The sequence below is a fragment of the Mastigoproctus giganteus genome, chromosome 3 (genome assembly GCF_048544385.1).
Source record: "Mastigoproctus giganteus isolate SK-2022 chromosome 3, ASM4854438v1, whole genome shotgun sequence".
Taxonomy (NCBI): domain Eukaryota; kingdom Metazoa; phylum Arthropoda; class Arachnida; order Uropygi; family Thelyphonidae; genus Mastigoproctus; species Mastigoproctus giganteus.
In genome coordinates this window covers 194,452,817-194,468,453 of record NC_143577.1, presented here as the reverse complement: position 1 = coordinate 194,468,453, position 15,637 = coordinate 194,452,817, and the positions used below count along the sequence as shown (strand labels likewise).

Below are 15,637 nucleotides of genomic sequence, written 5' to 3'. Positions count from 1 at the left end.
ATGTTCCCTTTCTTCACTGTATCACTTCTTCTTTCGTTGCTTGGAACAATCGTCTAACCCTTAAGCCTACACACGTACTATTGGTTCGATAACTTTTCGTATTTATAGGATATCATAAAAATATACGCAGCTTTATTTTCTAGTTAGATTTTTGCAATTATTTCTTTAATTAAAAATGTCTACTTCAAGAGCAGCAAGATACTTTGAAACAGAAACTTTCATTTCATCCATTCACTATTCATTATAATCTTTTTTGACTTTACCATCTATTCAACATGGAGTAGCTGTCTTATTAACGTAATTAAGAACTTTAAGAACTTTAAGAAGCTCTAAAAATAGTTAGATATTTGCCTATACAGTTAAAATAAACATAATTATTTTACAGAATTTTATTACGTAAGCCAAGAACTAATATGAAGCCTCAGTTATCCCCATATGAATATTTTGGATTCATTTTCTTTAGAAGTAAACTTTGGCAATTGAACCAACTAACGTATTCTTTTTAGATTCTTCACCCGAGGTAATACCCTCCTAAATGTAGTTCGTTTTGATCGTCTGTAAATCGTTACCGATCCACAGAACTCTCCACCCTCGTTCAAAGTGGGTGACCTTCATGAAGCAAGCAAAAATAGCTCCCCGTCTCCAGTCCACCACCACTTAACACTTCCGTGCTACTGGCATACGAAAGGAATCGATGGGAACATGCATGCAGCTCCCGATGTCTGAGCTGGCAGGAAATGTCTAGATACGTCTGGTCACGGACAGATCATCGGAACACACCCAGACGTCAGTTTTAAACAAGTGTGAAATTTCCTGGATGGCACAAATCGCTTACTGTGGTAGAAGAAGTATTAAGCACGGAAATTAATGTCTTTGTCATTCGTCTTCGTTAGAGGTTTTCTAGGAAGGGTACGCATTGTGTCATTTCCTTCTTCAGGAAATGGCATTTTTACAAATACGAAGCTATTTTGAGTGTTAAGTCATTTCCGTTTATATGAAGTGACGTATTGCTTTCTACTCGCGTGAAAGAATGAAGTTGGAATGGCCTTGAGTTTCTGTCTTTATAGGGGGCGAAGGGGCAGAGGGAGAGGCTTTTCCCACAGTCGCAGTATGGAATACCATGAGCCATCTGTGAAAAATTTTAGTTTCTAAAGTATAAAAACAAACTACCCAAGCAGAAGTTAATTGAACGTGATATATTTTGAATTGTTATAATGAGGATAAGAATCTTAGAAGAGTTTTTTAGGGAGTTAATAGATGATGGGGGCTCTCGTTTTAGGAGAATACAAGGAGTGACGATATAAGGATAGCCCCATAGCATGAGGATATGCTATGGGACTCACAGTGGGGTGACACCCTCAGAAATTGTGGTCTTTTGGGTTAACTTTACACCACAATACCAAGGTTCTCTCTTTGTTAAAACTTTTGAGGGAGTTGCATGAATATTCTGTCATAAGAGGGTTGGAGTATCGAAACAAATATTGATAAAGATTAACTGAGCACACTTTCTTTCGTACAGGGTGGTCGTAAAGTCTTTTATCACTAAAAATCTCGAAAACTATTGACCGCCTCCAATGAATGTTCTTTGTTTCTTTGCGTTGTTATCAATACGCTTGGTGATTTTTAAGACAAAAAAGTTGTTCAAAATGGCCAATAGGTAGCTACGAAAGAGCAAGCTTGATGAAAATTAAAACAATATTTAATGATAATTCACTATGTAATAATAAATGTTTAAATTTAACTGATTCTTATAGTGTGCTGAATCCAACAGTGTCATCCATTTTTCTCTAGCGTCAATATTTTGGCACAAATTGAAGGTTTTATGTTTTTGTGACATTTACTTGTATTTCAAAAGTGCGTACCAACTCTGTGATATAAATCTCTTCAAAAAGTATCTGGTCGATATAGTGACAATAAGATACTTACAGGGTGGACGATCCTTTAAGTGTCCTCTCAATCGACGAACTGAGCTAGCGAATTTCTCGCTCTTCGAAGCACCTCTGGAAAGGCGATTTTGAAATCACTGAAAGTTGAGATGCATTACCGTTTATTGTTTGTACGTCATGAGATCAATAGTGCCAGGAACTAGATACTGCCATCACAATGACTTGCTGATTTTGACGTCCTTTCATGGAATTTTTCAGTTTAAGAAACAAAAAATATCACATAGAATCATATCTGGTAAATGTAGGGGTTGTTGGAGCTGAGCGATTCCAATTTGGCCAAACATTTCTGTTCAAGTAGCGGTGAATGTAATGGCCCATTTTCGTGAAAGCAACCAGTCTTTGCACTTTTGTTGTGTTTCTTCGAACCACATCATGAAGGCAACTCCCAACTTCAACATAGAATTATTGTTTGTCCTTCTGAGATTATTTTTAGTGGAAAATAAAGATGGCACGTGGTTTCCTGTCAGTAAGACCTTCGAAAAAAGGGAGGGAGATCATTGTCTATCTATATAAGACGATGGTGAAACTGCATTTGAATATTGTGTTAAGGTGTGGGTGAATGATAGAGAATTCTTCCCCCTTTTTTGACAGATGTAGAAAAGCTCAGCTTTCTTGCATAATTTTATCATTATAATACTATTAACACTCTCGCAGTTCAAAAAATGCTGGCAACATAGGCTTCATTTTAGGTAGGGAGGAAGGGGTTTTCCACAGGTATGATCCCAAAACCAGACAGCTACTGTCTCGTTTTGGGATCATACGTGAACCAGCGTTGATAGTTCTGATCGAAATACCTGATAGTCGTTTCGCTTTGTAGAGAATGGCTTTCTTGGTAAGATTAAGAGTGAAAATTACAAAGAAACAGTTGACTGAAAATTATTACGAAACAGACCTAAATTCATAAAGAAACACCAAGAACTGTAGATAAAGAAAAATGTTTGCAAATTTGTTTACATCACTTTACAATTTACAAAAGGTTACATTACAGTTTTAGCAATTAGTTCTCTGTGTTCCTCCTAATAATCGATTCAGTCTGGTAGGTAGGCTAGTATGCTTATGACTCACGATTAATTGTCTGCCTTAAATCTTCCATGGAAGTTGCGAAATCTCTGTAGACCCGATATTTCAAATAACTTCATAACAAATCGTCCGCAGGGATTGTACACAAAAGATGTATACTGATAATGAGTTCTTCGCCGAATGCTGCCCGTAGAAAGATCTTCATATGGGTAGAATGTTATGTCAGCAAGAAAAACACGTTCGCTTAATAGAGGAATAATTTTAGTGTGTGCCCAGAACCGCTTAGCTAGCGGTTCTGGGCTTCGATGCTTGTGTAAGGATTTTCTCCGGTGCAGTGAGTTCAGTTCACCATAGAAACCATTAAAGTTTCATCCATCCACAGGATGATCTGTAACCAATCTTCTCTTTAAGAAAATTGGTCAATTATCAGTGCATTATCACAAAAGATGCGTCTACCAGGAACTAGACAGTGACATTACAACAACTTGCTGATTTTGTACCACTTCGATTCTCTGAACCACGTTGTGTGCAATCAGTGGACCACTTCCAGGATAAGAAGGCCATATATTTTTCAAAATTCTTAACTATTCAAAACAGTTCAATTATCCTGCAATTATCCCCATTATTTTTGGGAAAAAAAACTGTTATAAATCAAAATGACCAAAATCAGCAGACAGCACTAATATGAATGCAAAAAAAAGTATTCTTTGAAGGGGCGTATAGTTTTAGAGTTCAATATATTTTTTAAAGTGAGAGACTTTATGCATTCTGTACATAACATATATTCTATATCTCAATACTTTTTAAATTAATGCGTAATTTGTTATTTAAAAACGGTTCTTACATAATTCTGGACTGTATTCTTTGTATTCGAAATTAAAAAAAAAAATAAAAACTCTGTTTTTAACCATGCTTTTCAAAAAATCCTATATGATTAAGTAGCTGACAGTTATGTTCACTCCTTTACTTTCCCCACTGCTATTTGGGGAATTCTTACAAACCCCTGAACTATCATTATTCGTCCTTGCTTAAAGCTAAGCCATCATTTGATCGAAGTCGCTTTCTCGCGAAATAGTGCTGTAATATTCCCCGATTCCAGCAGCGCCTCAAAACCCAGCTACAGTGTCCTCAAATATTCCATCTTCTTGACGATCGAAGGCATTTCGCACGTTCATGAGTTATGTAGTAACCGCTCTTCTTACGAGCGAAAATGAAATATTCAAAAATAAATCAGCGAATAAATATGTAGCGGATGATATTTCAAATAAACAATAACCGAATTCTTGATTAATAAGGAATGTTTGATATATTTAAACTTGATTAAAAAAGGTACAAAACGTTGTACCTTTAAACTGTTAACAAATGGCTCTAGGACAGCCGCAAACTCAAGCGTCCATAGCCTTAAATGTATAAAATTAATAAAGGCAAGAAACAGAAAACTGTCTCGAAGGCAAGTATAAGGGTGATGAGAGTAGCGAGAAACAACACTGTCAAAGAAAATTGGATACAGAATTGTTTACAGTTGATAAACGGACAACGTACTTCAATAAACAGTAATTTGAAATTAAGAAACCTTTATATAAATTAAAGGACTTACCGCTCTTGTTTTTCCAAAGTAGTGTTAAAATTAACACACACACAGTTAAAAATCTTACGATATGAATTTCAATTCTCTTAGAAGCATATTACATCCGTGGTTTGAAATACAAGTGGGAACCAAACTGTAATACAAATTAGAACCACCAGAAGGCAAGTCGATAACATAAAATCTATCGCTCAGCCGAAATCGGACCAGACTTTTCCATAATGCATCGTTCTCTAGGATTGGTTAACTTGGTGAATGCTGAGGGAAACTTTAAGTAGGTTATGGTGCATCAAGTGAAGGACTGTCGTGCATGCTTTCACCTGACTAAACGCTTTTAATTAAATATGGATTTCAGTTTTCAAGATTGGAATAATTGGTATATCCTTAACTTATCAAAAGTAAATGTGTGATTTAAAGTAAGCGGTCATATACGAAAATAAAAACAACAACAAAAAAAAACGGAATGCTTCAAGAAAGCGGAAAACCTTGATATGTTCTCGTTTGGAGAGAAAATGTTATGAATCATTTTTAAGAACATATCTGTCCGCAATCATTTAGAGAGGAATGATGCCTCTCCACATATCATGATGGTCGGAGAGGCATTGTGATTGAACAGCAGCACAAATTTCTGCATCTTTGAGGGAGGAACCATGATGTGGGCGAAACCTTTGAACCCTCTGTAATGCTGTCCAGAGGTGCCATAATGTCTGAATTCATCTTCCTGAACCAAATCTCTTCTACAAAGGGTGAAACTAATCGATTGAATTTTTGTCTTGGGCTATGATCCAAATCAAAATGGTGAATCTTTAGCTGTAAATACATTTCCACTTCTCTAATCCTTTTCACCTTTTGCTAAATTACATAAAACTTGTCTGCACCCATAATATTTCTGTGTGAGGCCACTTAATTACAACTCGCGTAACACATTTTGAACCATATAAATGCGCGTGTTTTACATTGCGTTTCCCCATATACCTGTCGAAGCAGCTGATATCTCCATGCATGCACTAATGGCTGTGTTAGACATCACAAACACCACACATGCTGTACCACAACGTGCTCCCCACTTCAATTTTTGCTCCTCAATATCTGTTGCTAATTAACCCACGTGGAATTTAATTAAAGGTAAATCTTCCATCCAAGATAAATTAATTTCCTACCAGTTAATAATTTGAAATATTCTTAGACAGAAAAACGTTCACGCTGAAAAGTATAAAAATTAATTCATCCTTTACAATTTCATCGAAATGTGCTAGACATAATGATTAAAATTAGCTACTCGATTTCAGATGAACTACGTGGAAGAAAATTAATTAATTTAGGTTATTTAGAAAATCCGAAAGTTTCCATCTTTAATTACCAGTGTAATTAAAACGAGTGTGTTCGAATGCAGTGCAGTTACTTTTTACTTCTCAGGAGGACACACAAAAGAAGCTGGAATTAGTGCTCGGTTTAAGCTAAAAGATAATGGAATATTAAAAGGATTTTCGTGACTATGCAGACGTCCCACAGTTTATATTATATATGCAAATAATTCTACTTAGTCAATATATGATTTAAATAATTATCGGGAAAGAAGAATAATCGAATCTGGTTCCATTCCGTGCTAGCCTTTGGAAACCGATATTTGTGTACAGTAAATGCTGCCCAGTTCATTCCTTTCTACATTATCCTGGGGTTTTCACCTGATATCGACTGCCTATTAATAGCCATAGAATAGATAAAAGAACAACTTCAAACCACCCCTTTTAAAACTTTCGCTGAGCATTCACAGTTTGAAGATAAGCTGTGCGTGTTTCAATGCCACACAAGTTATTAAATGACAATATTGATAAATTTAACATTCTTCTTGCTCTGGTTTCTGTTCTACCGGCTGCCTAGAAACAGCCATACGTCCACATCGATCTGTGCTATTTGCCTTTACCTCCATTGGCTATGCTGACATAAGAAATACCCTCCGTGAGATAATAATTCATGAACCACTGCCCCTTTTTTTTTTAGTTATAAGGCCTTCGATAAGTGCAGTGCTGTATTTTCCCCGCACCAATGAGTTTCTAGTAACGATTTTCCTTTTTCGTATGGTGATATAAAATTTTCTCTCATCTATATTCCCAGTATAATATCAATAAGTAAAAATAATCTCAAATAATAATCGATACAATGAATAGAAATAGAAATGACAAATCAGCATCTCATTTGAAATATCTGACACGTTTCATTTTTGAAGTTAATTCTACTAGCTTCAAATAAACAGTATCAGGTTTAAATCAATATTAATAATACCTCTATTTAATGTCATCAAAATAAGGTTTAACCAAAGAAAAAGTCTAATGAATGCGAACTATCAAAACGTACAAAAATTAAATGTGCATCATGCCTGATGCACATTAATTTCCTCACGAAACATTGACTAGGGGAGTTCATATACTAAAAGCGTTCAACTGTGTTCAATTTTCAAACATCCAAGTTACCAGAAATGTTTAAGGTGTAAATAAACAAACCAGGGTCGTTTTCTCTTCTGATATTAGAACGCATAAAAATAGAGGGAGTAGTTTAATCTGCCTTTTCCCAGAGGAAGAGAGAGTCGTTCGCTCGCTGTGCTAATTAAGCTTTACATCAGCAGCTGAAAACTATTTTACTTACATCTCGAAAGTGCATTGGGCAATTAAGGTTTGCAGCTGTCTTTAGCTAATCGTTAATTGGATGCCAGTCCAATTGTCCTTTTACTTTTATTCTTTCAGAAACTCCATTTTAAATTCGGAACTCGAGAGAATAAATATTCGCTTAGATATTGTATAAACGTACTTGTTTTTAATCTGTAAACAGCGGATTTAAACTTCGCAGTCATTAAAGTAATTTACATAAAAACTAAATTTGTGCCTGGAGAATGTATTGTCATTCTAATTAGACATTAAAAGTTTTGTCAATACACTAATCTCTACAGAAAATGCAAGAGAACCATTTAGCAAAAATTCCGCCAAATAATGGAAACTTGTCCAAATAGCTGTTTATTTTCTTCATTTTTACTTTTTCTTCTCTGTAGTCTTCTCTTTTAAATATATACCATATTCCAAAATGTATCACGGGCTTTAACAGCATCAATGTCCTTCTGGAGGGAGGACTTTCTTTGAGTGTTTGGTATCTGGTGAATGTAATCTTTCTCCACCCTTCTTGTAAGACGGTGGTAATTTCTCTAGTTGAAGTGAAACATCACATCTGGTTCTCAGTTGTTCCAAACATGTTGAATTTAATTTAGATCTGGTCTCTAGGCTGGAAATCGCAAGTTCACCACATCATTCTCCTCGAACCATTGCTGTGCTGCCGCGCTTTAAATGCAATGTATTGCCATTGAGATAGAGAGATTGCGATAGAGAGCTGATTCATTGTTTTATCCATGATAACTAGAAGACCAAGCTAAAAGCATGTAAAACAGTTTCTTTCTTTGGGTATATGTCCCAAATGCGTCCATCTGATGCCTGGACAGTGTAATTCCCCACTTCACATCACATTTGCCACTGCTCTAATATCCAATGCTTTCATCTCGCTCTCGTGGATACCACAGTTGGTAGAATCGCCTCTCTCCCCACGCCAGTTGGCAAAGACCTGAGTCTGATCTCCGTCGATGACGTGAGGAATTTTTATGGGCCGTTTTCACAACGTGGCTGAATTAGTCGGTCTGAGGTGAGGGTAGTATGTTTTTTTTCTCCAGGAAAGTCAGATTCAGCAAATAGAGAATCGACCACAGAACACGCGCAATTTGCAGATATTATATATGAGCAATATAGCCTTAGTCGCCGATGATATTAAAACTCTACGACTGCTACTGCTTCCATCTCCTGCTCCAGAATAAGCAGTGATGCATTGCTGGGAGGCAGCCTCGGCTTATAAGTAGCTTCATGACCATGGTGATCCATTCTCTGTGAGGCACTTTTTTTTTAGTTGTTCTAACTTACAGTTTTTCTGGTTCTGCCAATTGTCTCTTCAGTTCTTCCGCATATCATTAGTGGTAGTCTGCTTGGCTATGAATGTCGCATTCATCCTTCATCCTCTGTTTTCCACTGGCGACCGATATTTCATTGGTCAGAACCCAGATCCTTCCCTTTCCTTGTCTCATTCTGTCCTACCTACGATTATTGACAGTGCGTGCCTTTTATGCCCTAAATTGATACTGGTTTTGCTATATACAGGCCATGTGACCTCTACAATTAACAATTTCTTCTCAGGGAAGAGAAGTTCTATGTTGGAGAACACGCATTTGTTTTCTTTTCAATTAAAAACGTCTCTCTTTCTCCAACTTCTTCTGCAGTATTGTCTCCAAAAAAGAGAAGAAGTCGGAGAAAAGATATGTGTAGATTAACCAATTGCATTGAAAAACGGGTCCATAGTGAATGAATGAGCCACCAAATAGTTTTTCATTTATTTTTTAATCCATAAGGGTAAGAACACCAAATTGACAGAAGAAATAGAAAAAAAAAAAAGAAATGTAAAATATAAAAATTATAAAATTATTACTAATTAATTGGATAAGATCACGTAAAATTCTAGAATGAAAAATATAAAAAACGGTTGTTTTGACTTTAATAGAGATTTATATATACAGGGTTATATCAAAATAATGTACACGGAGCATGTGCGAGTTGATGGTTCATGCCATAATATTGATTGTAACATTAGTTGGAGGTTAGCTTTATTGGTTCTGTAAGCTATAAAGTTTCGAAATGGAGGAAGAAAATGTCTTCTTTCGAATAGCACATAAACATCAGCGGTTGTACATTAAAATTGGAACGCTACTACTCAGAACATTACGAAAATCAATAATACCTCGGAGGAGAACTTTGATCTTTTTGTAAAGGTGAGGGAATCGCTTCTTGAAGAGTATTTCAGAAGCGTTACGAAATTTTCTGCTAAAGTTAGCTTTCAAAACCTAAACAAAAATGGCCGACTAACTGGGATTAAGAACCTAACAAGAATATTGAGTGGCGATTATTTGGAAATGAAGATTACTGAAGGGCTGTAATTTTGTAAAATAAATAGTTAATATCCACTTAGCAGTGGGCAATGCAATGGTCGTAAACGTTTGGATTAATTTGCAACTAACAGCGCTTATATGAATAGACTTCCACAATATGCTCTGCAAACAGCTTGGTGTAGTAAGCCAAATCTTTCACGATGTCATGTCACCGTAATCAAGGCTGGGGAAGATTGGTTTGCTTCTAGAGAGTAAGAAAACTAGATGTAGAAGAAAATGAACTTATAAACGCTTACTTAGGCACAAGAGATACGAGAAAAGTGAGGGTCATAGAGTTATTTCATAACCAAAAAAATAAACAAAAGCAGGGAATGCTGCAACAAAGAATTCGACTGTGCCTTGAAAGGAATTGAGTAGTGGAATTAAGTATGTGTGTGTGTGTGTGCGTGCTAAGTGTCAACGAAATTAGGTTGCGTCAGTATATTCTGTCTGTAATTTTACATATTCTTCGGGAAAACCCCCGGTTCCTGGAGGAAAATCAACTTTTCCCAATACTGACTGACTTTGTACCTCTTCTGAGACCGACTAACTCTGCCACGTTGTTGTGAAAAAAAAAAAAAAAATCCCATGAGAATTCCTCGCGTCATTGACGGGATTCAAACTCGAGTCTTTTCCACTCGTGTGGAAATACGGTGATTATAATTGCTGCGGACGATTAGGCAAGGTCAATTTGGTTTTAATATTCTAAACTAGCCTTTTGCCTTCTTAATTCCTTCATCTCTTCTGAATCCACTAGAAAGCATGCAGCAATCAGCCAACCATATTTGACTTCAGTTTAAGCCCACAGAAACAATTTTCACCACGATCGTATCATTCATTCCTTCGACTTCTGTACGTTCAGATAATGTTCTTCCAGTTGTCTTACATAAAATTTCAAATCCATTTTCAAAAACATTTTATTCGGTTTTCATAATCCTCAATCCCTTCACGGTGCAGTGATTTTTATGCTCCCCAATGACCGTATAATATTAGGAAATTTTTCAGGATTTTTTTAATCTGGTACTAAGAGAAATGTCACAATAGCTGGAAAGTTACCAACTTGAATGAGACATTCTTTAAAGACTTTCATCTCGTTTCAGTTCAGCTAGGATGACTATCAAGATCCAATCTACCATAATGATTCAAAACCCTCCCATAAGAGTTGAACGATAAAAAAAGTTATTTAAACATCATATTCACGAAACACTCGATCGCAGTCTCTTTAAGAACTGTTGGAAAATTAATAATACAGTGTCAGTAGAGGCCAAGAACATGCTTCGTATACAAGGACCTAAAGAGGAAACGCGAATAAGTAAAGGAAAGGAAAATAATAACAATGGGAGATTGTCGGTGCCCAGCGACTTTTGTGATGAAAAAGTGGAGAGTTTGAGATAGACGAGAATCCCGTAGAAGATTGTTATCATGAGCAGTGTATTGAGGTTAAAAGTGGAAAATTACAGTTAACTTCTTTGAATTCCAGAAAATATATCTTTTTAGTTAAAGAAAACTAAAATGTCAAGTGTTTCAATTATTATGCTTTTGATAAATGAAAACTAAAACTTGTAAAATATGTTTGGTTGTCTTATTCTGTTAATGTCAATTAGAAAAAGGAAAATAAATATTTTTCTCTGCATTCCTTGGAAGAGCATCTTATGACAACCCCAAACACGAAAAGAATTAGAATCTCTAGTACTCAATACCGTGCATTAGTTGAAGGCTGAGAAGATAGATGACACTTGTTGGCATTAGACTTTGATTTCTGTAGATTTGCTTTCGTAAAATATACGTAAAGGAGTGAGACCAGAACTAGAAGGAAGGGATAAATGAGTAAAAGCAAAAGTTGGTTTCTTTGAGGCTGCAGTTGGACAGTGAATGAATGCTGAGTGGATAAAGAGAGGGAAAATTACAGATTCAGATACAGAATACAAAGCCCATGGAAGTATCAGTATCCACAGAAAAGCCTTCAGCAGAAACTAAACGTCTGTGAAAAAGAGGGGAGAGACTTTGTAAGAAATGTGTCATTAATTAACCTGGATGTCTTTCTTTTAAATACAGTGTAGAAGAGTAAGAGAGACTTTGGTATCACCATTCTACATGTGGGAACAATGTTCCATGGTAGGACAGATTTGAAATATGTACAAAGTGAGTAGTTGTTTAGAAGAAATGTAACGCCGAGAGCGAAAGGGAAAACTCCATTTTTTTTTTATATGCAGAGGAAGAAATATTTGTGATATGATAAACAAAGGAGCAGTATACGTTTTGTGAGAATTAAGACAGGACTGAGTTTTAAAAGTTGAAATTAACTGTATCTTTGCCCGATTGGAGTCTTACCTGGAGATCATCATAAGGAATTGATGGTGGATATTCGAAAAGTTGAAGCTGTTTGTTTAGGTTAAGGTTTCTTAAACTGGAAGGTGAAATATGCTATAATCAGAAAAACTAACAGGATTTCCACTTGGTGGAAGGTCATTGATATACAAGATGAAAGAGTTGGAAAAAGAACTGAACCTTGGGGAACGCCAGCATTAGTTAGAAGACAGAGAGCCATCTACCATCACCCAGGGAGAAAGTGGTCAGAGAGAAAACTGGATACCAAGTTATATAATCGGCAATCCATATGAGGGATACTTTTAAGACCTTTATGGCAAACACGATCCTTAAGGAGTGAAACTCAATAAGGGAATAACTGGTAAAGTTTCACCGAACTTTTCCACTGAATTTATCCAAAGATGTCTAACATAAGCCAATATATCACCAGTAAATCGGCACTGATGGAATCCATATTGGCAATCATTGATCAGATGAAAGTTTCGAGATAGTTTAGGAGTTGGTGATTAATGGATTTCTGCAATATTTTGGAAAGAATAAAGTGCAATGAGATGATAATTGGAAGAGAGGAATTTATTAACGTTTTAGGAACTAACTAGATTTTAGAAAATTTTCAAGTGGAAGGATAACCACCAGTCGAATGAAAAAGCATAAAAAGGTGACATTCAAAAGGAGCAAGCTCAAAGATACAGATTCCGATTAAAAATGGATAATCAAGATTTTTCATTCTTCTTCTGACATCTTTTTGTCTGACCTTCCCGAAAGGCATTAAGTATAGTAGGAGGCGATTTGCCAAATCGCCAATACAAGAGTTAGAAGAGAACTAGGATGCTAGTAAGTAGACTCGGGATGAAATAGAACCATCAGGTTGTAACAGAGGTGGAAGTATTGATGGACAAAAGTTGCGGTCAACAGCTTTGGCATGAAACGAGAATGCTCGACTGTCATTTGGACAAGAAGCAAATTTATTACTCTTAGCAGAAATCGAGTTTCGATTGATTAATAACAGTGTTACCATTATTGCGATCTTTAGTATATCGAGAAAATGAAGCTGGAGATTTGGATTCAAGCCAATTGCAATAAGATACATTCATATCTTGAACAGCCTTAGCGCATTTATTAGAATACTAAGGTCTACGAAGAACGAGGTTTTAGGGCGGAATTCAGAATAAAGGATTTCTTCCCTACAAGAATGATTTCACTGACATGATCTGAGCTAAAATGAGTAAGTGAGTGAGAGAGAGAGGCGTTATTGGAAAAGAGACCATCATCAAGTCGTGATCTGAAGCACCTAGAGAACCACTATTATTGATCGTGACTTTGAAGAGTTATTGGTGAGAAAAAGATCGAGTGTTGGGTGTTTGCTTATGATTGTGTGGTATACTGGCAGGTAAATGAATAAGCCATGTAAGATCATTAGTAATCCAGAAAGCGTCAGCATATCGACCAGATGGGTCCGTGTAACTAGAAAAGTGACGCCAGCCAACGATGTGAACATTAAAATCACAACTCCAAGGAAAATTACCTCACTGTTAGCAAAGTTAGAGTGGAGAAAGTCGAGTTTCAAAGAAAGGAAGTCAAAGAGTTCTGAGTGATTGGCAAGGTTATTAAAAGAACTATAGAGGTAACAGACTATTGTCACAGATTGCGGTAAACAGATTTATGCCAGAGGATATTTCAGATTAAGAAAGTCTGACAAGAAATAGAGCAGGCATACGCACAAGTACCACCTCCTGAAGATAAAGAAATCAAAGGAAATGAACAAGTACCACTAATTGAAGTGAAATAGAGAATAATTAGGACAACTGAGATGAGTAGTGGTTGAGGAAACCGATTATCGAGATTCTTTCAGAAAGAGTAATTGGCGCTTGGGCAGATGGAAATGGAGATCATTAAGATGGGAAATGAATCCACGTAAAGGTGCGAAATCAATGAGAATGTTTTTGCGAAGATTAGAACTTACACTGATAAGTCTAAACTTTCTTAATAGATAGTTTTAGTGACGCTCTTACATTACCAACTGATAATATGAGGCACGATGACAGTAATCTATTTTTATCGTCAACGAGCTAATTTTCTATCAGTATATCTCACATTGCTGATGGAAACAGCCAAAAGATCCAGCTAAACGTATCGCTTATCTTCACTCTCCTTCTTAAATAAGCCTGATTTTAAACATCTTTTATATTTATTCCAGTTTCCCTACGCATAATACTGACCCTTGCGTTTCGACTTACTTTTCCTGGATGAAAACTCTCATGGCTAGAACAATGATTGCTATCAGGTTCTTATATTCGTGGAAACGGATTGGATCCTTCTATTTGCGGAAAAGGATTGGATTTTAATCTCATCGAGATCACAGGAAGTTTATGATTATTTTCACATATCGTGGCTGAGTTAATCTCTGGTGTGATTGCATGGATTGTTTCAGATTTTTAATCCCGCTAAACAGAAAGTCTATCGAGAATACGCTTAAATACTAAACAGACACCACTGATTCAAGTTTCACGTTTATTCGCATTAAATAACGTATTAAACCAGTGTCGTCTCTATTCTTTTATTTTTATTTAAACGTTAGATAAAACATTTTTTCTCAAAAAGTAATATTTTTTTCCCAATGTCATTTATAAAGACAGAGCAAAGTTCTTGGTGTACACATCGATGGGAAATATCTATTAAAATGAAAGGGTGTTCTAGAAAAATGCTTAACCCATAGCACTTCAAAACAAGACATCTAAAGATGGCTGCTCTCCTCTGCTCATTGTCATATATTGAAACTCCTCTTCGTCTTAATCCCTTAAAAGAATTGTCACAGTTAAAAGAAATGGATATTCATGCAGTTCTATAATGGTACACCGGACTATAGAAGTATATGCATATTTCGAGTCAAGTATTTAACTATACTTAGCCAGAAATAACTATCTTAACTCAGTTAAGGTATCAGCAGTGCTGTTAAGCCAATTGTCCCACATATGAAACTACTGATGGTACATTAAGGTACACCAAGGTACACCAAGGTACACTGATGGTTTCCCATTGCAACCAATGATTGCAATGGGAAACATCAGTGTACCTTAGTGACAAATGAACCTAAAACAGATGGAATCTTCTGATTACCATCCTTACACTCCAACCGCTATTCATAATTATTATTTGTTCTACCAACAAGTGTGGCTAAGTTCTTTACTCAGTGGGTCAGTCGACACGACCCTCGTTTTCACGACAAGACCGGATCCCGTTACATCAGACACTAGGTTGCCTGGGTAACGAATACACAACATACATTTCGACTTACCTCTTCTAGGTCCTCGTTGGCGGTAACACTCATGACGACAGAAGGCCTAGGCCTAAACTAGAAGTTGGCATTCTGAATCAACCCTTCGACACTCACTCACTGCCGTGTATCCATCGGATTATTAAAAAAAAAAAGAGGAGTAAATCAATAAATAAGAGGAAGACGACCCTCGTCCTGCTTGGAGCCTCACGACACCGCACAGCTTGACACCACGTCCGAGCCTTCACTAGCTACGCTCCGCTGCCTACTGTCGTCTGCCTGGCTGGATCGCGCTCTTGAGAGTTATGGAAGTGGCGATGAGTGGCAAGACGGACGCCGGAAGTTTTTATCCGCTTGGTCGTGTGGCAGCGAACTGTGCAGTCGGGTTTGGTTTTGGAGGTTTCGTCTGCCGATGGAAGGTTTGATCGTCGACACAACGATTTAAGAGGTACAGAAATGTGCAACAACCTTTGTCT

General features: G+C 36.6%; 1 protein-coding gene across 1 annotated transcript in view; it reads right to left on the bottom strand.

Annotated features, from left to right (window-relative positions):
- LOC150088541 (transmembrane protein 151B-like) overlaps window positions 1-15,300 on the bottom strand; it is a 70,092-nt gene extending 54,792 nt beyond the window's left edge. The window contains exon 1 of the mRNA XM_090370793.1: window positions 15,183-15,300. Coding sequence (XP_090226919.1) covers window positions 15,183-15,215 — 33 coding nt within the window. The 5' untranslated portion in view covers window positions 15,216-15,300. The remainder of the gene's footprint in view (window positions 1-15,182) is intronic.
- Between the last annotated feature and the right edge of the window lie 337 nt (window positions 15,301-15,637).